Here is a 27,707-nt window from a genome sequence, read left to right on the forward strand (position 1 = left end):
CTGAGTGGCTGCCTTTGTGTCAGGAAGCAAAGGAGGGGCTGCTCCAGGCACTGCCACTGCCTCTCCCGCTGGTCTCACCGTATCTCTGAGCATCTGGAAGAAAGGCGCTGCTTACCTCTGCCTTGGCCCTGCTGCTGGTGAGTGCCCCAGCCCATCCCCTTGTTGCTTGCTTTGATCAAATGCTGCCCTTCCCCTTCCTCACCCGGATTCGGCCTGGTGTGCTGGTTGCTAAATGAGAGCAAGGCAGGATGCAGCCCCAGGGAACTTGCTGTATCCACAGACGGAGAAGGAGGAAGTTTTATCTGCCTGTCCTGGCTCAGCTGAAGTCAGGCAAGTCCACTGTGGAAGAGCTGGGGATTGAGACCAGATCCATCCTTATCCCTTCATCCTCACATCCCTGGTGTTTCTTCTCCTTTCTTCCCAGCTCGCAGGCAGCAGGGTGTGCAATTGTGCCTTTCCTTGTGGCACTGAAGGCTACCAGGCTTCTCCAGCCTGTGGCCTCTTGTGCCCAGCCCTGCAGGTGTAGGCAGGACCCCTGGGGACAACATCCCCAAGTCCCCTGTGGTCTGAGCACCCTGAGGCACATGGGGCCCCAGCTGGGTGCTGGAGGCAGCAAGGCTGTGGCAGCCCCCTCCTCTACATTGGACTAGCCTCAGAGCTGTTTCTTCATTAATTAATGGCAAGTAATTAATTAACAAGTGGCCTGTGTGTGCAGGAGCTGTGGCAGCAATACCAGAGGAACTGCAACACCAGACACTTGCAGAGAGAGTGTGTGGCAGCTGAGGTGCTCCCTCAGGAGCCGGGGCCCCTTACCCTGTTTGCTTGGTGAACCCCTACCCCCTCACCCCAAAATGGGCCCAGGGAGGGGGTGCTCAGCACCTGCTTGTCAGCTGCTGAGCTGCAGCCTGGGGATTCAGCCAGCAAAGAGGTGGCCTCATGGTGCTCACCTGGCTCCCCAGCACTGTGGGGAATCATTAGTATATGCAAATATAGTTAATTTAGTGGCTTAATAGGGATTTCCATCATGTGGGCTTATGGCTTCAACTTTCCTGAGCTTATGAAGAAAGGGCACTGCCCTCTTTCCTTTAGCTGTGCGGGTAAACACACAGCATCTAGGCAGGATTAATGAGGTACAATGTGCATATTTATATTTGTGTGTATATATGTATATAAAAATAAGCATATACACATTTGCAACATAATTTGTAATTAATGTTACTGCATCTGTTATACCTACAAATAAATCTTATCAAACTAAAAATATGTATTCAAAGTATTAGTGTTGTATCGGCAAGATGGGCAAGCTGAAGTGAAACGGAAAGACTTGACTCAAAACGGCTGTTGTGGCACTGGGGAGCATTTGGTGGCAAAGGGTGGCGCTGCTCAAATGCCAGGCAGGAAGAGAGACTTTCTGTCAGAAGTCTGCCTCCACAGAAATCATCAATATGTATACAGTTAGACACAGATATTGCACACATCTATGTATGTATATATGGCTGGATCCATATGTACATATAGGTATATGCACATACGCTATATATACTTCCTCTATAAACACAGTATAATGTATATACTGTGTCATGTTTGGTACAGTTGTATAAGGTCTATGTATAGTTGTATAATAGTGTATATAGAATATATACTTATATATATGAGTGATTGTGCACAGTGTATTGCATGTGTTCTACTACTGTAGATCTAATGTGTGTGTATATTACAGAATATACAGATAAATGTGTATACTTTTTATATAATACATCCATGCAAAGTGTGTATGTACATATTTATACATCATGCGCACATACACATGCATCTAATTTGCACTAGCAGATGTTGGCCATGTTCAGCTGAGGAGGAGGGGGGGGGTGGAGGTGGCCAGGGCTGTTGAGGATGGTGTGAGCACCCCTCCGGCTGGCTGTGCACGTGTACGCACACGCAGCTCAGGCCCTGCCTGGCCACCTCATCGTGGGGCAATGTGATATTTAACCCAAGGCAGGGGGGAGTGAAAAGTCAACCCCACTTCTCTTTCGGCAAGACCACCATGAGGGAGGGAGCCAGCTCAGGGCTGCTGGGACAGGGGGCAGGGCCATTGCTGCTGCCCAGCCACTACTGTCCTGAGCTGAGCCACCCTTAGCAGTGTCACACATGTAACAAAAACTGCCACCAAACACCTGCAGTCAAAATAGTTTTATTTTCTTGTTTTATACAAAATACAAAATGTATGTTTGTTGATCCATTTATATTAAAAAAGACATTGTAGATTCAAATTAAACTTGCTTACAGAAATCATGTAAACATAGACCCGAGCCCCTATTTGCTAAGGTTTCATTAGCTGCGGAATACCCTGGCTGCATGACAGTTACCCATTGCTTTTGTACAGCAAATGCAGCTGAAAAAGTGATTAGTCAGGCACAACCCTCCCCTTCCTCCCCCCCCCCATACTGGCTTCTGTACTCCAACCAACTCAAATATTTATTATACACTGTTATTTGCATAAATATATGTTTGATGTATATACCTAGCCATATACTAGGAGATGGTTCACCACTGCATGCAGGTGTCCAAAGGGAGGCACGAGGATCACTTTGAACATACAAGGTCCAGCAAGTGTGCAACACCCGGTGCTGCGAGTGACTGTATGGGTTGGTGAGACTCGACTGCCCCTCCCCTCCCCCCCAGTAGCTGGGGATGTGGATCCACTCCCATCTCCAAGGGCAAGAGCTTCTTACAAGTTTTCCATGAATCTTCTTAATGTGGGGCACTAAGCCACGCGGGGGTGGAGGTGGGCTGTTCGCAGTTGGACTCTCAGAGCCAATTTATGTGTCTCGCAGCCCAAGCAAAGCGCCTTAGACACTGCACCCTGTGACGGTCAAAGGCAACAATACCTTAGTAACCCCCTGAAGGAGAAACAGGAGGAGACCAGGAAATACTGCTTAGCCGTCACCCTGGCTCGCTCTCACTGTGCATCTCTGCTTGTTTTCTCCTGCTTGATGTAGCCATCGCAGGCTATGAACATGAGCACAATTAATTAAGCTAGTATGATTGATACACCGGGCACACTCTGCCCCGCTTATTCCCCTTCTATCCACTGTGGGTTACTTTGTACTTTCCCAGTTATTGAAGCAGTGCAACCTTTGTTTTTTTGACACAGCCTGTGACAATTTCCATTGTTTTTTTTTTTTTTTTTTTTTTTCTTTTTTTTTTTTTTTTTTTTAAAAAAGTGGCAAGGAAGAGGAGTTTCTCACAGCCAGCTGAGGCTGGGCTAACTTCATTACCCCTTTCTTTTTAAAAAAAAAAAAAAGCTGAAGTGCAGTTGAGCACCATTGCAAAACCAACAGCAACACTTACTTGCTTTCAGTAGGGCCAGGATTTCACCCACTGCACTTACAGAGAATAAGCTCCCAAGCTTTTTCAGTAGTTGCACTCTCAATTTACCATTTTATGGCTGGAAAACAGTTGTTTTATGCATTGATTATAAGTTTGCAAGGGAAATCCCCTAGAGAAACAGCTCTCCTCCACCCCGGAAACCCTCCAGACCCTGTTTACCAGAATGTCATCGCATTTAGCATTAATAGAGCTCACGCCCTCCTAAGCAGGGACCACAGAGGCAGCAAGTAAGAAAAGCAGCTACTCTTCAGAGGAGTGAGAGAGGGATTTAGGTTTCTCTCCATACACGTAAATTTCGCAGTCATACGAGTATCACAAAATGCACGGCGAAGGGTTTGGAAGAGCTGAGCCCTGGCAAGCCCTGGTACACGTACCAAGTACATGTCTCATACCAAGGGTTGGCCTCCTGCTGGAGGCTGTGAACTCCAGCAGCTACAGGGTAAGGCTCCGGCATGGATCCACGCGTGAACCACTGGACTGTTTCCCAAGGGCAAATGAACATCACTTCCCAGTGCACAATCATGACATCGGCCCAGCCCCGGAGGCATGCAACAGCGGCACGGCCCAGGTTTCACTCTGGTTCTGCTGACGCTCCTGGTGCTAACAGCACTTCTTTTGTAACACATGCAGGGGATATTGCTGGAATCGGCGTCCTCTGCCAAACCAGAACGCACTTTGTAAGTGCACCCAGTGGGATAGGGTCTTTTTGCCCTTCAGGAATATGACAGCATCCAGCCATAGGAAGGAAGTGAGTCACCACTTCCACCGAGTTATCCCACACTCGAGGGTCAATGAATGCATCACTTGTTACAGTTTTCAAATGCAACATTAACTTCCCCATCTGCACCTGAACAAGCAAATTCCCCTCCTATGTCTTGGCTTAGAGAAACAAGCCTGGACCCAAATGCCTTCCCCAACAGCCAGAAGTCCTTGGATCCCTTCCCCAAGAGGTGGGAAACAGTGAAGCCGAAGTAAGCTGAAGAACAAGCTGAAGTACAACCCCGCAACCTGTATGTACACCAAGCACCAGCTGGTCTCACGCATGACAAAACCCATGCTGGGTGCCCAGCCGCTGGCAGCTGTGCTGCTGCGCAGTTGCCGCCAGCCAGCAAGGGCCACCGGTGGCAAGGGCAACAGCGCAGCCCCGGGACGGCCCTGCTGACCAGCCAGCACTCCAACCCCAGCACTGGGCCAGCGGCTGGCACGGCCCCACCAACAGGGTGAGCTTCGCCTCCGAGCACCACGGGGACAGCCGCAGGCTACAGCCTGGCTCTTGCCTCGGCAGCTCGTTTCACGCGCCGGTGAATCACCAATTTGCAAACATCTCCAAAGAGGACTCGGGAAGCACCTCAGGCTGGAGGACATCTGGCAGCACTTACGCTCTGAAACTTGCCCGTACCAGGAATAACAACTGATGTCTTAGCAGAATGATTAAAAGATAAGATGCTTTAATTTCACTGCCTTTAACATAAACATCCATTATTTGACTGTTTACTCAGGAGTAAACAGAGTAAAACCAAATGCAACTCGTAAGAATGACAAGTTTTTCCTCTATCTTTAACTCTTGCAATCTCATTTTGTCCACAACCCGTTCATCGTCATCGTTTAAATAAACCGATAGCGCAATGTGGTAACACAGAGACATGCGTGTCTGAAATGGCCCCAGTGGATGGGAAGCCCAACCGACCGTACTGCCATCCTACAGCAGACAGTTTGTTCTAGCGACATGGAAACAGGTTGTCTTATACTAACAGCTTATTTATATCACATAAAGTAGATTTTTGTACAGTACTTCACACCTTTTAACACCACAGTCTTGTATTTAATGTTCTCCAGTCAATAGTCATTGATGTTGGCATAGACAAATCATCAAACAAAACGCACAGATGTCGCTTGGACTGACTTAGAGGAGTGTGGTGGGGCAAACATAATTTCTGGCTATTTGTGGTTAGTGGGAAGTCAAATCACCTGTGGGAGATACAAAGACAACATTTTAGTGCTCAGGTCTTAGAGCCCTCCTCCTGTGCAGGCCTGGGAGAGGGAAGTCACAGCATCTGCAAACCCAGGACAGAAAACTGAGCATTTGTATGTGTCTTTCCAGGACTGGAATTTTAAAATTCACTTCTTCTCTACGATGGTCTTTCCTAGCAGTCGTTCCCTTTGCACCTAGGCGGATGATGGTTTGTTTGGGTTTTTTTTGCCATGGGGAAAGACTTGAACAGTTTAAAAAGAGAGATGGCTAGGTGTCGTTTTTTTTCTTTTAATGTACAATCTCAGTTAACAGGTTTTGTTACTTTTAGCTTTCCAAGTTCAAAAATATAAACTCTCTAAAGTGCATAATTGTACTTACATTTCATATAAACTATCTGAAATTCTAGCAATATACCATGTAAACAGCGGTAACTAAGCATCAGAAAATGCTACAATCTCATCAGTTTAAAAATAAAATGGACTGTTCCCTACATATCATTTATCAAGATTTGTCAGGGGCAAAACCCAGCAAAACAGGTAATTTATCAGTACACAGTGCAAACAGGCTTTTAAAAATAAGCAGAGAAAACATACTCCTGGGAAGCCTTGGCCCACTGGAAAAATGTATGACTATGAAGAAAGGGCAGAAACTGCTTCTCTTGCCCATATAAAGATGTCCAGGCCCAGATTCAGCAAAGCGCCCAAGCTTTAGTCCGTCGTAATTCAGCAAAACCCCAACTGCGGACCAGCTTGAGGCACACGCTCACCACGCGTGCTTTGCTGAACTGCGCCTGAACAGTATCAAACCGAGCCAGCGCTAAGGACTTTTTCGTAACCCAACATCCTTTCCCATCCCACACTTCTGAGAGTAGAGTGACACCGCAGCCAGCTTGGCTCAGCTGCTGTATCTAAAATAACGAGGGAGAGCTGACTGTGGACTCTGAGAGGAAGAGCCCGTAAGAGCAGGCTGAAGGGACAAAGGCACAGCTCTGTTTCCCTGGGCTGCCCTGTGTTCAGACAGCGGTTTACCCTGGTCAGGCTTCTCTTCCAGTCAGACATCTTCAAAAGCAGTTTTTGGGCCCATTTGTCAGCCCAGTTAACACACTCAAAGGATCAGCTTTGCAGAGGCAGAGCCCCACGTGGCGGGGGGGGGGCAAGTGATGGAAACTCAGCATTTCTGAAAAGCCAAGCCCCAGGTCAGCACACAAGTCCTCTGGACTCTTTGGAAATACAAAATTCAGTCTTCACCGATTTTATATAGAAAGGGCAATTCTGCAATCAGTTAAAAAAAAAACCAAGCCAACCTGGGAGTACCCCTCCTAAGTGCTTTCACTAACTAACATACATCACTGCCTTAACCCACCCAGACCGGTAATGGGCATGTCCAAACCCACTGGGAGAAGGTTGCCTTTTGAAGTGTTTATGGGATCCTGAAGAGACCAAAACACCCTCAGCATCAGTTTTGGCAAGAATTAACATAGCACACACAGCAAGTGGAAGGGGGTAAGTCTAAGTACCACAACCCAAATATATCTATTTGTGAGCCCACTTGCCCAGCTAAAGAAGGAAGGGGGAGAAGCTGTTCTGGGGGTCCTCTTCTTGCTGCCTCCGGCGTGACTTGCGTGAGGCCTGTCTATGACAACTGGCACTGCATTTGATCTCAGCCACTTCACTTCTGCACATTAACTCCCTGGGGCATCAACGCAGAAGAAAGCGCTACAGAAATGCTCTCCCTGGCAGAGCGAGTTGGTGCACACAAGCCTCTGGAGTGGGAAAGCGAGCCCAGATGGCCCGGGACTGCAGAACTGTGAGCCCTCAGCTACTCGGTGCGTTTCTGAACTTGCTGCCTTTCACTCCTTCAGGCAGCATCTGTCTGACACGAGCACCTGAATTAGGTGTCCCAGGACTTTCTTTTTGGAAAGTCATAAACTAATTTGAAAACATTGAATTGTCAAAACTTGCACCTGAGACACAGGCCCTTTCTATAGGCAGAGCATGGCTCTAGGCTTTCAGTTCCCTGCAGTGTCCTCTGCGCTGGTATACCACCAATACACACCAGGAAGAAAAGACCATCCTCTGTTGCCACCATCACAGTCATTGCTGCAGCCCACATAGTCCGATTGACAGTGTACATAAAAGAACAAAATTTAGGCTAGCGAGTATGTATGACACCCACATGGGCTGTTCAGCTTGGACTCTTAGGTCTGTATCAGATGATGAAGCACACGTACTAATGGGGTGGGTCTTCCAGGTATCTTCCAGATACTTGACACCAGACATTTAACCGATCAGCTACCAAAATCCCAAGGGTTTCTGACTTAAAGCTTTTAAAACCTCTTTTCCTCCCAGTTGCCTAAACATGGTCATAATGTTACAGTATCACCTTCCAAGCGAAGCAAGCCGGCAAGAACCTTGCTGCACGGCTCGTTTTCTTTGCTATCCCAAACAGATGAAAGTACCTTCTTCTACTTCAGTCAAATTGGCCACGAAAGAAGTGGGAAGAAAACCCAACTCAAGCCTAGGCAAAACTGTAACTCACACCAGCCCTGGGTGATGACCGGGAGATTCTTACAGTATTTATTTAGAGCAACAGAAGATGCTGGACTCCAAACAGTCCGGTCAAAAGTCTGAGCCAATCTTTACTGTAGCTACATGAGAACAGTCTTGGCGCTATCTGACCTGTGCCTTCACATGAGATCAGTCAGGGCACTTGTCTGTTAAACTAAAGTAGAAGCTATTTGATGATTTAATCACTATTCATCCTACTTTGCCTCTTGCTATGATATCCTGGGAAAAAAGAGAATAGCATGGCTGGCTTTGATATTCTAAATATTACAGGATCTGTAAGCAAATCAAAACAGAAAGATCCCTTCAGTGAAATCACTGAGCGCAGCGTCATGTCTCCTACACTGGCAAACTCCATTTTGGGCATCAGGCCTGGAGAAAGAGTGGGCAACAGCAAGTGTAGTGTGATGGAAAGCCACCTTTCCTCCCTCCCGCCTCTGGGAATGGCCCTTCAGTTCCCAGGGAGCTCCTCAGCTCTCCCCAGCCAGGCTCCCGCTGCATCCACTTCATGCGTTTGTCCATTTGGTGCTCTCTCCTCTTTGTTTACTGGCAAAAACAATCTCCTCCTTTACATGATCTTGGAGCTAATATCTCTTTTACTGATCAGGACCTCCAGCAGCCTCAGCTTGGCCTTAATCTGCTTGTATTCATTGTATTCTTCAGCCATAGGAGCGCGGTCTTCTTTCTGCACGTTCCTAGTGGGAGTGAAAGCAGATCGTGAGGATTTCTGTAACAGGACGTCTTCCCTCAGCAGCCTCCCTCCATCCCCCAACAAGACCTACAAAGGAGCTCCTCTCCTCCACTCCCCATCAGGGAACAAACCCAAAACTTTTATCCTTTGAGAGGGAAAAAAAGAAGAAAAAAAAAAAAAGAGGGGCAAACAAACTGCTCCAGCAAAGTGTGGGACGCTTGCATATTGAGGCTGAACACAATCCCATGGTTCCAAACGCAAAACCTTATTTGAAGCATGTCCTACTTCTCTGAAATTGCCAGCCTCTACGCAACAGCTGAAACACATTTCAGGAGCCATCTGAATGTCAGCCTGCTAGCATGGCAAAATAAGATACAGCTTCTCCTGGCTTGGAACCACATCACTTACGTGAACAAGCACACTTGTGAAAAGGAAGATGATACCTGATCAGATTTCTCTTAGCTTACATGAAACTTTTAAGTTTTCAGTGATTTTACAAGAACCTCTCAGGATGATGGCTGGTGGCAAGAAACTAACAAGATAATTTAGGAGTATAAATATATTAAAACATTCTATCAGCTCATTAATGAGGGACATTCTCTGAAAACGATAAACCCAGCTACACTAAAGCAGAAATACTTGTTAAACTAGTGTCTGAATACCTCACAGACAAGCAAGAATAGGACAGCAATCTAAACATACATCATTAGGAAAAAACCCAATTATTCTATCACTGAGAAACTCTTCCATCATTCCTGTCAGCTGCGCTAAAGGCAGCTGGCTTTTCACAATCTGTACTCCTGCTTCCCACTGCTTGTCCTAAGACAAAGTTTTCAAGGAGGCTGTGGTCCCCGAAGTTCTTTTGAGGGGGGAGAAGTAATTCATTTTAGTGGGCAACTGTAATGAATGTGGGTAAAACACTGATGATGATGGGAAGAAATATGTAATAGTGAATTCAGGTAACTTTCCATATTTAGAGGTCTTTGTAGATGCCAAACAGATCAGAAGTAGTTGAAGGACAGAGAGACAGCTGAGAAATTATTACCTTCCATTTTGTCGGAAAAAATTATCTTCAAAGTCTCTCAATTTTTTTCTGATTCGCTTTTTCTCTTCCCTGACTTCTTGGAGCTGCTCTAAGAGTTCAGGGCTGTTTAGTTGAAATATAAACAAGATTATACATATGTACACAATTATAACAGGAAACATACAGTAAACCTACAAATGTATGGTAGCAGGTATGCCAAGCAATGGAGCTGCTCCTGCAAGCAGCTCTGGCAACCTGATGTTACGTGCAACAAAAAGCTCTCTGAGCTTCTCTGAAGTTAGTTCAGCAAAACAATCATACACTTAAGCTGAAGCCTGTAAGGAGGTCAGGTGTGCATTTCACAATTCACCACTAACTTCTATTAAACTTACTTGCTGAAGATGTGTCTGGTTTTGGTGACTTTTATAGGATCAAGATTCAAAGGTCACGACTTAAGGCTATGACCCGCATGTGTTTGCATCAGACCTAGGTGCTTGAAACTAGCAAAGCTAGTTCAACTTGACCTCTCCAAAACCTGAAAAACCTTGTAGAGTACAGGGTTGTTTTCATGATAAAGGCTTGCCACTGGTGAAGTGGAGCTACTATTTAGTGCTAGAATCCAAAGATGCAGAAGTCAAATATCAGTATTGGGACCAGGTAGTTTCTTCCCAAGCCCTTTCATATGAGGGCCTATTGCATTTAAAAATAAAGCGCAAAAACCTCTGACTCAGATCATAAATGGAAAAAAAAAATCTAGATGCTTTTCTGACAAATCAAATGCTACCTTAGCAAGAAATAACTTTTTGAAGTTGCCTGTGAATTCAACATACATGGATGCTTCATGGAGATTTGAAAGCCCCATATCCTGATTGCTCCTAGATGGCATCTTATCATCCAGTGGGGAAACAAAGCCGTCAGCATCATCTTCTAGTTGATCCAAGAAGCTACGCACGTTGAAATCTGTTTTCATGGTAATTGTGAAATCTGGCTTCACATTGCTGTCCTCCTCGGACCCCTCCTCTTCCTCCTACAGAGAGGGACAGAGCACCCCCATAACAGAATAGGTTACTGCTTCCCTTCTCAGAAACAGGTACCTCCTTTCACCACATGCACTGGGGAACAGATATGAAAAGTGGATAGGCAGAGCAAGCACTTTAATTGCTACACAGTACAGGACACCAGAAGACCACCAGTACGACACCCTATACCCAAAGCATGTCAGAGAAACTGTAACCACCAACTCAGATTGGTTAATGAGACCCAAGGCAACAAAACTGAGTGGAAAAAATACCTGGGGTTCTTAGCAACCCGTTGCTTTGTTTAATTTATGTATTCTGATGTAAATAAAAACACTTACAGCCATTATGCACACTGTGTAAAGCATACCTGCCATCCTCTATGTTTCCCTACAAATACACCTGGCAGCATACAGATTGCCAGGTTAAAATGCAAAATATTCTCTCAATAGATGCAGCTCAACAGCTCTCTCTAATGGCTGAATTGAAGACCTCAAATGCTCGTACAGTGATACCAACGAGCTCAGATCAGTCTTTCAATAGCCCAAACGTGGGATATGACTGACTGTACAAGGACTGCTGTTGCTAACATGTTCCTGACATGAGCTCTGTACCATTCAGCTGGAATAGACTAAAAATTAGAGTGGAAACACTCTGCCGAGCGCAATTTCCCCAAAATACACTGATTAATTGGTTGTGTTCAATTTTTTTGCAAAATTTATAGGCACAGGATTTGGAAGTCTCTGCTGCACTTGGTACTTGCTAATTCATAGCGTTCTCAAATGTAGGGCTTGTCCTGCGACACTGTCCAGAAATCATTTGGGTTTTCAGGGAACAGGGCCCAGTTTTCTCTTACTTACAGAGACATTTTTAGAAGGCAGTTTTCAACCTTAATATAAGGAATGAGGCATGAGCATTAGAGGAAGGTAATAAATGCCAGCATGGGCAGTAAGTCTCTTAAATATGTATGTATGTGTATATATATTTATCTTACAACCATGTAACTCTAGCCAGAAAGGATCTAAGCACATGCATATCCTTAAAAGCTTTTGAGGGCTAATATCACTGAAGTCCTTCAAGTGTATGCAAAAACATATTGTTGCACTGGGATCAAAAGAAGCTATTTTCTTTACTTTTTTTCATGCAATTCCTTATGAGTAGTTCAATTATTCCTAAGAGATTGCTCCCACATTTCAAGCAAAAGGGGGGAAAGCAACACTAGGACCTGGCATAGTCCCATTAAAACCTCAAAGTCAATGATTTATAAATGCATACATTTACATGAAAACAGAGTTTGCCCAGAGTTTTCTTTTTATGTTAAACCTCTAGGCCATGAAAATGCAATGCAAAGCCACAGGCTGAGAATTACAACCAAGATGGAGGCTTGAGGATGAAAAAAAGATTAGCTGGAGAGAAGTTTTGAGTAATAATAATAATAAAAGATACAGAGAAGTTTGAAAACATCTCAGGAAAATCTGCAGGCAACTTGTGAAATTTAAAGCAACATTTAGCGTATGATTAGGTAAGACCATTTCTCCAGATGTAAATTATATAGCTTAAACAGAAGACATAAACCAGCAGTCACATATTGTCCTTAAACCCTGCAAACAACTTCAGGCTGGGCTGGGGAAGGAAGACCATCGCTCACTGCCATTTACCAGTCCCCAAGCATGCTGCCCTGCTGGGTAAGGGCAACCAGGACTGAAGCAGGAGAACGCCGATCCTGCTGCGGCATGGAGGAGGATTTGGTAAGTCAATCTAAGCAGTAAAAATGGTATGCTTTATTTTAGGGGAATCTTTCTGGCACCAAAGGAGAACCTCCCGTGCCCTTTCCAGGGAGAGTGAGTTGCTTCTGGATTCCCCTTCTGGAGAGAAATGAAAGGGATGATTTTCATAAGCAGTGTGACAAACTGCTCCCGAGGACCAGGTGCAAGGCGTAACTTGAATCTGTAAATCTGGCAGCAGTCTCTTCCCCATAGACGCCCATGAGCCTGTCTCACTTGCCTCACTCCAGGGCACCAGTGCGCTGCCCAAGCCAGCAAGGATTACTCTGGCCCACAGCTCAGGAGCGAGCCTCCTGCCAAAGGAAGCCCATGGGAGGAAAAGAAAGTGTAGAAGTTTCACTTGTTTAGACCTCAGTGCCAAAACACTACATCTGGCTGTCACAAGACCTCTTAAAGCATTTTGCTGTTTAAAACAAAGGAGCAAATTAAAAGGATCCTTACCAAGAATTCGAATGGAAATGGCCATCTAAGGCCTTTGCTTTAAACAAGTGTCACATCGGAATCTTATTTTAAACCTGCGCTGGCATTTACACCTCGAACCAGAATGATCTTCATTGACTAGATCCATTTGGCTTGTACCTGCTTGGATCTTTAGGCAGTCATGAGGCATTTAAATTTTCCAGAGTTACAAATATAAAATCTCCAGAGCATCCCATCATCAGCACTCCAGCAAGCAAGTTTCCTGATGATTTTTTCAACACAGACAATATTGAAGATATTGTACCCAAATGTTTGGTAAAGCTTCACCTCAAACCACCTTTCAAGCTTTTATCCAACTCTCCCAAATGCTTAACACCCCCCCCCCCAAATCAAAAAACCCGACAGTGTCAGGGGCCCGTCAATATAGGTAGTGCTCTGCCCACAGTGGACCTATGAAGGGGTTAAGTTTTGGGGCCTTTTGGCAATTTCCTCTCTTCAGTTCTGAGTGTAGTTTAGTGCAAAGCTGCCACAGAAGTTTCACAGGGCCCCATTTAAGTGTTAATAGGCATGTAAGTGTTAATGGGCTTAAGGCCATCACCCTGACCTTCAGTCAGAAACCTCTCAAGATTTGTATTCCCTGCAGGACCCTGCTGAGCTGGTGCGATGCTGCCCTGGCGCAGCACCAGCCATGCTGGTCATCAGAGATCACCATAATTGATAGCTGTAAGTTTTGACTCTGGGTGCAAGCATAGGTGGAAAAATAGAGGACACACTGAAAGAAAAAAACAAAACCAAAAATACCCCCCACCAGACCACTGTTGCAGATTTGATCCAGCGGTTATCTAGAAAATACTGAGAACTCAGTGATGATTAACCAGTCTCCAAACAGCAGATTAACATCTCCAGTCTGCAATCTGGTTTTAATGAATATGTGCCTTGAATAGGCCATTAATATACGATCTACTGTAATTGCCTAATAATCAAATAATCTTGGATGTCTAGGTCTGCAGTATTTACACCATTAACCAAACTCTGGCTGGATAACGGATAAGTGACCCAAGTGTGCTGAAGCACTTTTTTACCCTGTTACATTGCAAGGGTAATGAAAGCAAGCCAGGGCCCAGCTCCACGCTGCGTGTCCTGGTCAACCGTTGGACTTCCCTTCTTCTCAAGGGAAGAAGGCCCAATATCGTACCTGTCTTCACCACCAAGAATTACTACCCCATAGCAGCACGAGAAAGAAACACAACAATCCTGCCATCCAAATCTGACCAAGCGTTAACTAGCAGAACAGAGTTGTTCTTACTTCCATCCTCATGTGACTTGGTTAGAAATACCATTCACAAAGTGGTGACAAAGAGCCCTGGATAAAATAAGCACGTGAATGGGAGTAGGTATGGATCCCGTAAGTGCCCCGGTTGGCTCCACGTGCGAGTGTTAGTTTTGTGAGAGCTCATTCCTGCCACGGTGCTGTGTGCAAGCCACAGAGCTTTGGAGTGAGAGAAACTACCGCAAAACAAGTTAGTGTCATTAAAAAGAAAGGAGGAAAGCAAGAAAAAAAGCAATGTACAAAGGTAACTGTGTTTTTTTTTTTAAAGCAAAATAAAATATATTATGTGCAGGTGGAGGGGGAAGGAGAAGGATGGGAAAGAATGCAAAGCCAAGGAAATACTGTAGTCTTATCTATAACAAGGGAAGAATTTGATCAGAGAACGGGCGACTTAAAGCAGCTACTGATTTTTCAGGAGGACACTGCAAAAAAATCAACACTGATGGAAAAAAAGCAAGGTAACTGTGTTTTTTTTTTTAAAGCAAAATAAAATATTAAAATATCAGGTGGAGGGGGAAGGAGAAGGATGGGAAAGAATGCAAAGCCAAGGAAATACTGTAGTCTTATCTATAACAAGGGAAGAATTTGATCAGAACGGGCGAGGCTTAAAGCAGCTACTGATTTTTCAGGAGGACACTGCAAAAAAATCAACACTGATGGAAAAAAATTATCAATCAATCATTCTCTTTCATTGGTATAAGGGGAAAATTGATGCAAACTGAGCAATTAGTTAGCAGCTGGAGGTCTTCACCTTTATCTCCTTGAAGAAGGAAGCTGTTTCGCCCTCGATAATTGGCTGCAGCAAAGGGCTTCTCCGCTTGCTGGAGGGGGAACCCTGTGACAGGTGTTAACAAGTACGTTACATTATGAACCCCTTTCTCCTCCACCACCTGCTCTCAGCTCATTCTCACCCACACATTCACTCTCAGCTCATCGCTGGACCGTCAGGAGAAATCTATTTCTTAAAGGAGAAAAACATGCCCGGCAAACCCCCTGAACCTTGGGCTGTTTTCTCTCAGGATGTTGCTTAGCAAGGAACATCACTACCAAACTTGGATGCTGGAATACTAGCTGGGCAGGAAGTACAAAGTAAAGGCTGCAAGAAAATAATTCCCAGCCCGAGGCCCAGACACACACACAACATTTGATTGGCTCTCCAGAGCTACAGTGTAAGCCCAGCTAGACTCTCCAGGTTTGCCTTCCAGGAGCCTGATTTCGCACGGAAGTGCCTAATGATGTAGAGATGGATTTTCAAATGCATCCTGCCTCTGCATGAGCCCCTCACTGTTCTCACTAGAGGGGCTGGGGAAAGCCAGTCTTGTCTCTCCTCTGCTAGCCACTGTGCAATTTCAGTTTTGTGTCTAAACAGGACCTGAGCTTGCTTTTGAGAGCTTTCCATTAAACTGCCCATGCACAGCTACACGGTTTCTTCCTTCTGACTGCCAGCACCGTCTTCACAGCACACATTTTGGGGAGTACTTTGCATATTCAAGGAGGAACAGCTTTTTGTTTTGTTTTAAATGCAGGACCACCTCCCACTATTTGCAGAAAAAAACCCCACTTCTCAGTGTGACTGCACTGAGTAATGGTGTGCCAGTCCATTCACTTCACTGGCGGTCTATGAAAAGCAGCCAGGACACGAGCGCTGCTTGGGAACAGCAAAAAAAGTAAAGGATCATACATGACAACAGAGCAAGCAGGAACCATCATAAAACAATTATCTTTCCATACACGGGCTAGAAGTATTCTGTGTGTATTTTTTAGATCAAGTAATTTTTAAGAAGTGGCCTACATGAGTTGTCTAAAATTAGAGATAGTGCATTTGCCCCCTGGAGGGGTGCATTGGATTCCTTGCTGGTGGCAGTGCCTCCTTGCCAAAGCACCATCTCGAATGAGGGAATATCTACCACTTGCAGGATCTCTTTAATACAAATGAAGTGTTAGGAGACTGTTGGCCCTTTCTCTCAGCCAAGGAGACCGGTATCTCCTGTGGGACCCACATAAGTCTGTGTTCCTGACATACAAATCTGTGTAACCAGGCAGCATGGAAGACCTACGGCTCAGAGTGGATTGGTAAGGAAAGGGAAGTGAGGCTGTAGCCAAACACAAGATGATGAAATAACAGCAGCAGCCCAATGGAAAGAGGAGAAACAACACAAGGTGAGATGTGCCCCATGGCTCATGGGTGGGCACTGGTAGAGTCCCTTGACCAGCTTTGCCCAACTTCAGTATACCTTTGTCATTGATTCACTCATTTGCTTGGTCTTTGAGTGATAAGGGAGATTGGGACTTGGCCTTAGTGACTGTGTTGTATGCAAAAGTGTGGTGATTCCTGTTTCCTCAGCCGGCAACCGAAGAAATAGCCCCCAAAAGAACGCTCTACTCACAATGATAGGGATGGTGTTGGCTCTGGAGAGGATCTGCTTGACCAAGCGATACCTGTCATACAATGGCTTCATCACCTGTCGTTCATTTTTGGTAACCTGAAAAGGAAAAAGAAGCGAGATCCATGAAGCCTGCAGCAGCTACTCTACTCTATAATGCACGTGCCTGTGATCGCTGTTAGTCAGAGGGGGCTTGAAGGGAATTTCATGAGGATGACAGGTTAGCAGCATGAGCCCTGAAACTGGTAATGCAAGTGCTCACGTACGTTATTGCATCTCCTGACCCAGGTGCCAGATGAAGCAGCATCCAAGCTGTGGGGTGTCTTGTAATGTGGCTGTATGAGACAGGTGGTTTAAATGACCAACTTAGGCATCGTATGTCCACAGCACAAAATGACCCGTAGAGGCAGCAGTCTGTGCTTGTAATCAGTCTACCATTATAAGGCACAACATGAAGCTTCCCACCCTTATTCTTGTCGCTGGGACCTCAGAGGCAGTGTTTATGACCCAGGAAAAGAGAAAGGAGCTGCAGTGACTGGATACTGCAATGAAAGGAGACTTTCCCAGGGTAGGTTAAACTACAGATTTCACAAAAGCTGACTTTCCAGCTTTGCTGTTACTCCTAATTTCCTGTCCAAACCAGCAGTTCTTCAACTTTTTAACCCCCTAACCTTCCCCTCCACCCCTCCTCCCAGCAACTTTGCTGGGGAGAAGTTACCACAGAGCTGAGAAGGGATGAAGGTGCCAGGGCTGTGTGGACTACAGAAGACAGAATAGTGCTGTGACGCCCACCCCAAACCTTCCTTACCTTGCTCTGTCCCTAACTCCACTCCTCCTAGCTGCATGTCACACTCCCTCCTCAGTTTGAGTGTGTTGCAAACTGTGAGAGTTCATTTCTGTTTTTCTTTCAGATCCAAGCTAAGCTGAAAATCTCAGTAGTACTGACAGTGCAGGAGAAGGGAAGACCTAACAGACAGTAGCTAGTGTGGGAAAGCAAATGTCTGTCCAACTAATTACTAGTTGTGAGGAAGTTGGGTTTTATTTCTTCAATGTTTTGTTACAGCAGGGTTAGAAAACAAACAAAATACTCATCACAACCAACCTGATCATCATCTTTCTTTGTATTCAGCACTGTCTGACCCACATCCTATGACAGTCCTTCCGTTAGACCTTTTGTCTAACTTTAGAGTATAAAGCTCTTATGAGGTGAAGCTTTAACTGACTCTGATGTCATGCCTATCTGCCTCAAGGCTTTTTACTGCTGCTAATCACCAGAGCATCTGAACAGCTGCCATATAAAAATCAACATCAACAGTGTAAGCCCTAACAAGCTTTGTACAGTCTCCCTTTCTACAATAGGAATAGGAAGAAAAGGAATACAGCTTGAGACAGGGAGGAAATTTTAAAATGAACCGTCTTTTGTTTTGTCTACAGTTGACTTTCACTAGAGTAAGCTTTCTAAAGCTTTCACACCCTCCCTCCAGAGCAGGAGAGGGTGTTGGTTTTCAAGGGGCCGAAGAGCTGTAAGTATTGCCAGGAGTGGCAGGGATGAACTCTAAGAATCTGGAGGTAGCCTCTTCCTCCTGATAACCAAGCCTATTTCCTATGTTGGGGGCAGATCAATAGGGAGGAAGAAGGAGGAAGACCTTTTTATTCCTTTCTGGGTTCAATGCAAACATCCCCAAGCCTGATACGGGGCATACAGATGGGCTGTCCGAGCTCTAGGGCCTGCATGTCCCACACCTCCGAAGCACAGTCAGGCTCCAATACCTGACAGCCTCAAGCTGGCTGTTCACTGAGTAAGCAGCTCACATGGATTCGAGGGATGCAAGCAGCATCAAACAATTCACTCAGCCCTCTCTGTATTGAATTTCTTGTTGATGTGTCTGCATTCAATTGCACTGGCTAGAAAGTTGCCTCCAACTTTGGATGTTTCTCTGCAACCAATCAAGCATACAGCTGGAGAAACTGGGTAGCCTATATATATTATATTATTCCTATCTTTACTAGGTTAGCAGTTAGTAGAACAGGAGGCACAGCACTACTGTTGGCTTAGACAGCCTTTGTTACTTAAAAAAAAAAAAAAAAAAGACTATGCTGAGGCTTATGCTGAGGCTGAGAACCAAACCTTCAATTAAGGACCTATGAAAGCCAATAAATAGCACTGTTCTGTACAGAAAAATAAACATAAGCCTTGGAACAGGCAAAAAATCCTTAGGTATGTTGAAGAATGAAAAAAATAAATGACATGCTTCAGTGTCTGAATATCAGTATGGAGGAAGAATACAGAGAATTAATTTAGGCATTGGAAGTTAAGTGTATGGGGCCTGAGTCAGCCCTGCAGACTTACACCAGCACACTTCACAGAAAGCAGATCCTGAAAGAAAACTTTTAGCACATGGGCAAACTGTCTCACTAGGTAAACATAAGTAATACCAGCAAAACCCGAGTATATTTTGGGAGAACATCAAAATGCAAAAAGACTGTTGGAATAATGGAGCCTTTGACACAACTCTGGGGCACACTCCACATGGCAAAAGAGCAGCAGCCGAGGAAGAGACCACTGCTTGCATTGTTAGAGCAGCTCAAGAATTTCTGCAGAGATGGACTTTTTAGCTTAACTAAAACAGTTCAGTTCCACCTTTGCAGGTTCATCTATCACTGGTGCAGAAAGACCCAGTTGCACAATAACTCTGAGCTCCATTGTTTTTTTTGTTTAGTTAAATATCTTCAAGAAAAAAAAATACTTGGCTGAACTATCCCCATTCTCCTCAAGCTCTCAGTACTTTTCCACTGCTGCAGTGCCAGGAGCTGGGAACAGCAAAAGCTGATCAGCTGCAGTCTTCCTCGCCATGCAGTTCAGTGTTGCTAGGTATAGACTGCTTACTTAAAAACAAACAAATTAAAAAGCAGTTGTATAAATAAAGCATCAGAAAGGGGAGGGGGAAAAAAAAAGGTATGCTGACAAGCTAGGCTCTGGGCTTGTTCTCTTTTTAAACAGATTTAAGTGAGTTCACTTCAATGAGATGCCACCTATTGATCTATATCATTGTAAAAGCAACAAAAGTAGACTTGGTCTCATGGAGAAGACAGGGAAGGTTAAGTGGATTCCCTTGTGCTGGCTTTTTGCTATTTTACACAAGAATAAAACTGCATGTCCTCTCATACAACTACGCTGTTTTCAGCTGCTGGTATATGTTACTGTACAATATTAGCACTCCATGAAGGCTTTTAAATAAATTAGTGAGACTTTTTTAAAACATGGGACAAAGGAGGAAATAATTCAGGAGCAAAAGGAAGGAAGAGATCAGAAATCCCATGCAGCAGCAGAATGACAGATTTGTCAGCGGCACTAATCAAGTACTCCTTATAAGCAGTAATTTGCTGCTCCCAAGCCACTGCTCAAGGGATTAGCACCACTCTGAAATTAAGTTGCTTTACCTATACAGCTGGTAGCAAAGATTATAGTGTCAGTGAAAGAGGAGGAGGGATTCATACAAAGCCAACTTGGTGGCCTGGAAGCCACCGTGTTTCTGCCACGGCAGGGATCAACAGGACACAATACTTAATTCTCTGTCTTCACAAATAATTTTCCTTTGTTAAGATCAAATGTGCAAGAAATCTCATGCCCTTTGCTTCCACTGGCACATGGAAAAAACCATCCATTTCTCAGGGGAAGAATGAAATCTCCTCTCAACTTATGCTGTGATGCTCAGGAGACAAACTGTTTCATGAATCCTTTGGCACAAGAGGATTGTGCAAATAGCAAGGTGCAGGTGCCTCCCTGCACACAGCAAGGTGCCGGGAGAAACACGCTATAGCTCCTCTAAGAAGGAGCAATGTATGCACACCTGTCTTCCCAGTTAGCCATTAATACTAGCAAATTGCAAAATTCCTGGTTGGATGGGGGACCACACACTATTCCTGTGTCCCCAGCAAAGCTGGTGAGTCTGCTGGGCCACAAACTGGACGTCTGTGGATCCCGACAAGCGTGATGCCAAAATAACGCACGTTCAGCCTCATTCAGACTGTAGGCTCGGTCCTACAGGTATCAGCCAAGCCCAACGCTGTGTGCAGACATCACCTTGCTGAGAACAGACTCCTCAGTAGCAGCGGTACTGAGGGATCAGGGAGGTGGATTAGAGGATGCACGTGTGGTTTGAACAGCAAGAAGTTCTAGTGACTGTGACATCAAAGGAGCATTAGGGGGATCATTTACCACAGACAAAGACATATAAAGATGTACTTTGAAAAAAATGCTGCTGTACATACCGGTCTGCCATGAATGCTTTCGTAATACAGCAAAGCTTTTTGAAGAGCCACTTTTTCAGCTGCTATCTGATCTCTTGTCATGTCCTATGAAAAGTGGCGCAGAGAGAAAGGAGGAAGAAAAAAAAAGTCAGATTCCTGGACTCAAACAATACCGATCTGTAGCCTAACCAGTCATGTCATTTTGTCATTAATGTTTCGAAGACTCATCTCTGTCTTCCAGTGCTCTTCTCCCAGCTATATTGCCAAAGAGACTGTTAATGTGAGTGGCACCCTATGCACAATGCAGGCAGATTAAAACCGTATAAACTTTGCATATGAAGGTGTTTTATGTACATAAGGGTGATTTATCAATTATCAGCGTGCTTTGAAAAAACAATGGTATGCAACTTTTAATGCTGGTGGCTCTTTTTCAGTTAGGATCCGAAGTGTAAATTCTACAACAAAACATGTTCTTTCTTTTTCTCCAAATCTGAGACAAGCCCCAGTACCTCTTGCAAAGCTTGCCATCTTTGCTTTGACTACCACAAACATACTTTACCAAGAACTGAAGCGCAGTCAGACTGCCTCCTTCTGCCAATTCTGCTATGGAGTGAAAAACTCTGGCAGACAGGCTGAGGGGACCAAGCCAAAAAAAGGGCAGACAGTTGGAGAACACTTCCCTAAGTTTGCCAGAGATCCCCCACTGAACTTGCCTGACACCGAGCCTTCTCTCTCTTATCACAGCACCAAATACTATCATAGGCCCTCTTTAAACGGCCAGGCTGTGGATTCTTGCTACCATCAGAAAACAGCCAAACACACACTGTGTGTATCTTCTTCTTCTGCAGCTCTAGTAAACAAAGATAATGCTGTCTGCCCCTCTCTTACTAAGCATTGCACAATTTACATGTTAGCAGACTCAAGGACTTCACTTACAAGGCTGCCCAAACTTCTGGAACTAGCAACATCAGACACAAAGACCTCCCTGCTGATAACCCTCAAAGAATACAGCAGCTTAGAGAGTTCAGTATGAAACTCTGAAGAGCAGCCAATTTTATTGCTGCCCCAATACAAGAGCATTCAGCTTTGGAGTGAACTAGAAGAAAACAGATGACCCAATCTCCAGAATCACTGGAAGACTCAGAATTTGCCAAAAGCCTTTGGACATAACAACAAAAATAGCCAAATACAGGGCAGGGAATATTGCAATAATTCAGAAATGTTACTTGGAATATACAAGCATCAGAAAAACAACACACAATGACATTCAATAGAAACTGAGCTCTGGAAAAAAAATCGGATACCAAAGGCAGAGGGAGAGAAACTAAAGCAAGTGAGCCAGGAGTAAAGGTTGTAGATTTTGTGACAAAACTTAGAAGACCACAGGGCTTTCACAAGTGACTGTGCAGGCATGAGTCACCTACTTGTACTTAAAGGCCTAAATCTGATCTGTCTACACTGTACCTTGATATCTTCAGGTCGGTTTGTCTCTGTTCGTTTTTCTTGAAGCTTCTTCTGGATAGAATCAAGGGTCGCTTCCACGGCAGGCTTGGCAGATTTATCTGACAGGTCTGGCTTCTTGTCATCATCCTTTTCAAGCTGAGAGCCGAAGCTCTTGGGGAGCGTGTTGCTCCGCTGACGCACAACAGGGCCAAGGTCTTCCTCCGATATCTTCAGTTTTGACTCTAAACAGGGACATTTGGGGAAAGAAGAGTAATTTTTCTTTTTTAAAATGTGACACTGACAGGATCGCTGCCTAACATCAAATTTAAATGAGGCAGAGTCCAGCTGCCCAGCGGTGGCTGCTCACCTTTAAGTTGCTTTCGGAATTTGGCCAAATCATTTGTCCATTTGAGCACTTCAGGGTTGGCTGCTTTATCGCTGTGGGAAGGCTGGAGGAAAGAACAGTCATGCTGAATCTGTGTTAAACCAACAGGAGAGACCCACTGAAACAAGCGTGTGTCACAGAAAAAGGTACAATAGAATTTGGACCCGGCATAGAGCATGGGCACTGGCTTCTGACTGGCACCTGCATACCTCTGACCAGCTCATTTCAAACCTTGCTTTAATTCCTCCTGCCTGTCACAACACCGTCTCTTAGGGGAATCATGAGATTTTCTTTTTAGAAAACACAAAGCTTTTGATAGCAAACATTAAGTTGTAGGAGTGGCTCAGAGGGCCAGATGCACATTGGAATCCTTGTGCCTATTGTTTCCTAACAAGAGGGCACCTCCAAAATAGAGGAAGTCTAGCATGAACTATTTGAGAAGTGTTAGGATGCATGTATCCACACCAAAGGCTGCCTTACATCCAAAGACACCAAAATAACCCAAATGCTAGGCTACAGCAAGCTCTGAGCACTTCTTCCAGCCTTTTCTACTGCAGGCAAGATCCTTTCAGTACAATCCTTTGTGGTTTAGATCACCAACAAAGATGCACACATGCAAAGCTTTAGTTCCTTAAAAAGCTTTCTGTGCGTCGGAAGGGCACGTCAGGAATACTTAGAGTACAGTACACTGCTACTGCTCAGCAGCACTTGCCTGTGGTTTCTTGCTCAGGAGTAAAGGTGGCTGCTCTCTCTCCTCTGCAATGCCCTGGTGTCCTGGGATTACCATCACGCAAATGAGATGCGCAATTGTGCATCCCATAAGCTGAACTTGAATAAATACACAGAAGTTTAACATAGCTATTCCTACACACTGAGTGTGTGCTTTTGGCACGCTGTCTTAAGCAGTGATCAAAATCCTATGAGTTTATTAGGCTCTCTCTTGTGCTAGTAGTTACAGTGATAGTATCACTCTTGTGATAGTACATAATGCCTGGAAAGGTAATTTGCTTGGTATGGATACACATTTTCTTTTTTTGGGCAGCAGCTTTTTTCTTTTCTTCTTTTTTTTTTTTTCTTTCTTATAAAAGCTTTCAAGTCCTCTGTACGTTTGACAGACTTCCTTGATGTCCGTTCCCTTTGTTGCTAATGCATACCTCGCCATACAAATGCTAATCTCCTAGAGACTCACTCTGTATTTCCTCTCCTCTTCGAACTTGTCCTCAAATCTCCTGATCTTTTTCTTCAGTCCCTGAATCCTCCGGGTGAGTTGTGCAGGGGTAAGGTCCTCTCTGTCATCTTCATAAGATCCCAAAGATGAACTCCGCCTCCTACCAAGAGCAGAGATTGCAGGAAGAGCTTATCCAAACAGCCACAGTACATCTTAATGCAGAAAAGGCCACTTAAACTTTGTGTAAATAAAGGCAAATCCCACAGAAGTGAGAAAGCTATGTTGCTACTCTGTAATGACAGATAGCAAAAGATGCTGTAACAGCCTCTTTCAGCAACAGCAACTCCCTAGATATTAATTCACAAACCCAGAAACGATTAGTTACCAAGAACTTTTCTAAAAATATCCGTTTCCTGTTGGTAGGAACAGAAACCCAACACAGCATATCTACCTGGCATATGTGATCCAAAGAGATGTTGCTTGATGCAACTGTGCAAACCCTTTACAGCTGGGTGCGAGAGTCAGCACAAGCAAATCACAACCCACCTCATGAAGGAATGAGAATTGGGAGGGGAAGGAGGCACTTCTGTATCATCCAGGTACTGTTGGCTCTGTCCATAGGCATAGAAGCGAGGGGACAGCATAGGATCGCTGTCCTCATCCAGAAGCTGGCGAATTAAGCGACCAGCCTGCGGGGAAAGGCGAGCCTCATCTGAGTCTAAGCCGTCTCGCTGCCATGAGGAAAGAGCAGGGATGGGCTCTGGGAACAGTAAGACAAAGGCTGGTTTTATCGTTTTTGTTTTACATGTACGACAGACTCCAGGCAACTTCTCTAATGAGCCCTGACCCATTCGTCCTGGACCACGATTCCTTGTCATCAAGCATTCTCTGGGTCATTACTCGCATCTGCCCAGAGTGCGAAGCAATGCAAAGCATTGCCTGGGCATAGCGGGTACTCTACACAAACATAAATAATCTCCTAAGGTGCAACAGAAAACTACACAAAAGTTGGCCAGTAATTACCACAGACTGACACCAAACGAGGCTATCGCCAGCCAGAACCTTTGAGGAAAAAGTTATGCTGGACAAGAGAGAATTATTGGCACATGGCAGTATAGAGGAGGCAACTGGATTACAAGAAGATTTTTTTCAGTTTCAGGATGTACAAATGCTGTAAATGAATAGCATATTAATTGTCCTCCCGTAGCCTCCAGCACTCCAATACAACCCTGTCGTCCGCTATTGGAAATTCAAAGACTAGGAGTAAGCATAGGTTCTTCTAGTCTGCAAGGAAAAGGTGTCTCACATTACTACCTGTTCCACAGGGTGTCTAGCCTGCAAATTAACAATTATGGTAATATGGTCTGAGTTTCCCTCCCCCCTTTTCTCTTTCACATGCAATCCTGCTGCTTAACAGCATGGTAGAAAAGCGAGGAAATCTTCGGTCCCCTGGACAATCTAACCAACTGGAAGTAAAAGCAATGTTCTACAGGGAGATGGTAGAGTGGGAGAGAAAGGAAAACCCAACTTAGCATTGCTGATTAGCATAGTGGAGCCCATGGAAAGCAATTGCCTCAATCTTGTGATCACTCCTTCCAGATGCCATAAGGAGTCTAACGTTTTGTGTTCAGATAGTTTACTAAGCTGATTTGCATGCTCCTACTTAGCACCACAGGATTAGACAGTTTAAGAGCCAGGCTTTGAACTTATAAATCTAACAAATAGTTCTAGAGTCAAGTAACAAAACAAAAACCTTATAGAAAGCTCCCAGACCAGTCGCAGAGCTATGGACTCATTATTTCCCATGCCTAGTGCGTCTACTCTTCCTCCACGAAGAAAAGGGGCTTTTGAAGTGATCAATTTTTGAATAAAAAGCAGTATTTCCTTTTGCTGAACAAGGTTAACATTTTCTTAGCTCAGAATGGATTGCATGAGGATTCCCTTACAGAACCCCTACGCTGTTTAATATTCCCCCCATGTACAATTCGGACAGCGCAAGATCATCCACAATTCCGTAATGACAGGCTCAGTGGTATTTTGCCTGTAAACAGCATCAAACGATGCTCTCCTCCTCTTCCCTTCTTCCTTAGCGCATGAATATAAATGGCACGCCTCTGCTTAGAGGTTGGTGCTGCATGCAAACTGATGCGTTGCTCTGAAAGGGATGGCTGGAGGTTTTTGCGTAAGAGCCTCTCGCAGGTGTTGTGATAAGCGAAGCACATACAAGCCTGGCTCACAGAGGCTACTTCGATGAGGTGTGCAAGTCCCAAGTGTATGTAGGCTGTTTTGCCATGGATTGGAAAGCTTATGCAGCCTGCACTTCTCTCAGTTAATTTCTCGAACCAGAGTTTTCTCCAAGCTGCATTCAACTTTGGCAGTTCCTAATACCTGAAATATTTCGCTCAAGGAATCTTTTAAGAAGGGAGGTGAAACGAAGGGCAAACCCTTTAGCCAAACTGAGACACTTTGGTGTCGCACACTTCCCTGAATCCCTCATGATTTCAGGAAGGTTCTCACAAGTTCCCTTGTAGCAAAATGAAGGCTAATAAAACAAAAGGAACAAGTCTGATACATTTGACTAGCAGGAATGAAGTGAAGTGATGCACGTGATTCTTCTAGACATCTCTCACTTCCTATTTTTGGAATACACTCTCACCCCCAAACAGAATTTGCTCTTGGAAATTGTTAAATCACACCTCCGTGGGATTTACATAGATGGAATAAACTAAGAAGAAATCAGCAGCATATTTAGCAGTAACCAAATTAAGCTCCTACCACACCATCTAACAAAGCCATTATTAATCATGCATGACGCATGTGACTTTGTCCCAAGGTGGATTTATATACCAGATAGCATGCGACATTCAGGGAATTGCAATGGCTCAAAGAGCCTCTGATCAAACCCCAAAAGACAGCAAAGCACTTTATGCAAGCTAGCGGAGACTGAGGTACGTGTACTTTCTGTTTTGTTGATTTCAAAATACTGCCCAAAACCAGAACCTCGCATTCCAAAGGAGAAAGTGTTAAAAAGGAGAAGGAAAGAAAGTCCTAAAAGGAAAAAACAAATTTGAGACTTGACAGAAGAAATGTCCGCTATAGAAAATCAGATGTTTTTAACCCTTGCTCCTGGAAGGCCTGACTCTATGGGTAACTTGTTTCCCTTGCTGACTGTAAGTATTTACAAGAAAAAAAATCTCATCTGAACACAAAATGGCTATCCCCCCAGAAAGCGACACAGTAATTAATTAAGGAACGTATTTAGCTATGTAGAATTATGGATTTTATCTACATCAGATCACGAAGTGGACCAGAGCTGTAGTCCAACTGCCTACTCTCTCATACTGGCCAGGTGCCCAGCGCTTCAGCTGGAAGCACTGGAATTGCTGGGTTGCACAAATATACAGGAACCCGCTAAGGGTAAGCTGCCGCTTTTTCTGACAGCGCACAATCAATCAATTCCCGTTTAAACAGAATACATAGTATCTTTTGTTACTCATTTATCCAAGATAGCTATCAAAGTGTTGAGCCTTTTCTGAAGGCTGCTAAATTCCTGGACTTAATGGTTCAGGTTTGAAGTATCTGCTCTCGGGATTAATGTTGTCACCCTTTCCCCTTTCTGCTAGTTGAAGAATAAAATCTCAGTAAAGAATGTAAATGTTTTTACCTTTTCTTTGCCATTGACTTGTCAGAGCAGTTACCCTTATTCATCTTCTGTCTTGAACAGATCTCTCTTGCTCAGAGAAAACTCAGTTTTCTACTCATCTCCACATTCTTTCCATGTACTATTTTTTTCCCCCATTTTCCATAATGACAACCTTTCATGAAAAAAAATATTTGGGAATATTTAACCACCATGGCTGTACCAGTGCAGAGGGTGGGAAAATTTTC

General features: G+C 44.5%; 1 protein-coding gene across 1 annotated transcript in view; it reads right to left on the minus strand.

The window, feature by feature from the left end:
- Positions 1–5,131: 5,131 nt before the first annotated feature.
- FAM13A (family with sequence similarity 13 member A) overlaps positions 5,132–27,707 on the minus strand; it is a 133,830-nt gene continuing 111,254 nt past the window's right edge. The window contains exons 13-22 of the mRNA XM_009273530.1: positions 24,366–24,579; positions 23,841–23,979; positions 22,634–22,715; positions 22,288–22,508; positions 20,845–20,928; positions 16,576–16,671; positions 14,940–15,023; positions 10,469–10,665; positions 9,660–9,761; positions 5,132–8,618 (exon numbers count right to left, since the gene is read on the minus strand). Coding sequence (XP_009271805.1) covers positions 8,492–8,618; positions 9,660–9,761; positions 10,469–10,665; positions 14,940–15,023; positions 16,576–16,671; positions 20,845–20,928; positions 22,288–22,508; positions 22,634–22,715; positions 23,841–23,979; positions 24,366–24,579 — 1,346 coding nt within the window. The 3' untranslated portion in view covers positions 5,132–8,491. The remainder of the gene's footprint in view (positions 8,619–9,659; positions 9,762–10,468; positions 10,666–14,939; positions 15,024–16,575; positions 16,672–20,844; positions 20,929–22,287; positions 22,509–22,633; positions 22,716–23,840; positions 23,980–24,365; positions 24,580–27,707) is intronic.

The sequence above is a fragment of the Aptenodytes forsteri genome, unplaced genomic scaffold, assembly GCF_000699145.1.
Source record: "Aptenodytes forsteri isolate BGI_AS27 unplaced genomic scaffold, ASM69914v1 Scaffold93, whole genome shotgun sequence".
NCBI classification, from domain to species: Eukaryota; Metazoa; Chordata; class Aves; order Sphenisciformes; family Spheniscidae; genus Aptenodytes; species Aptenodytes forsteri.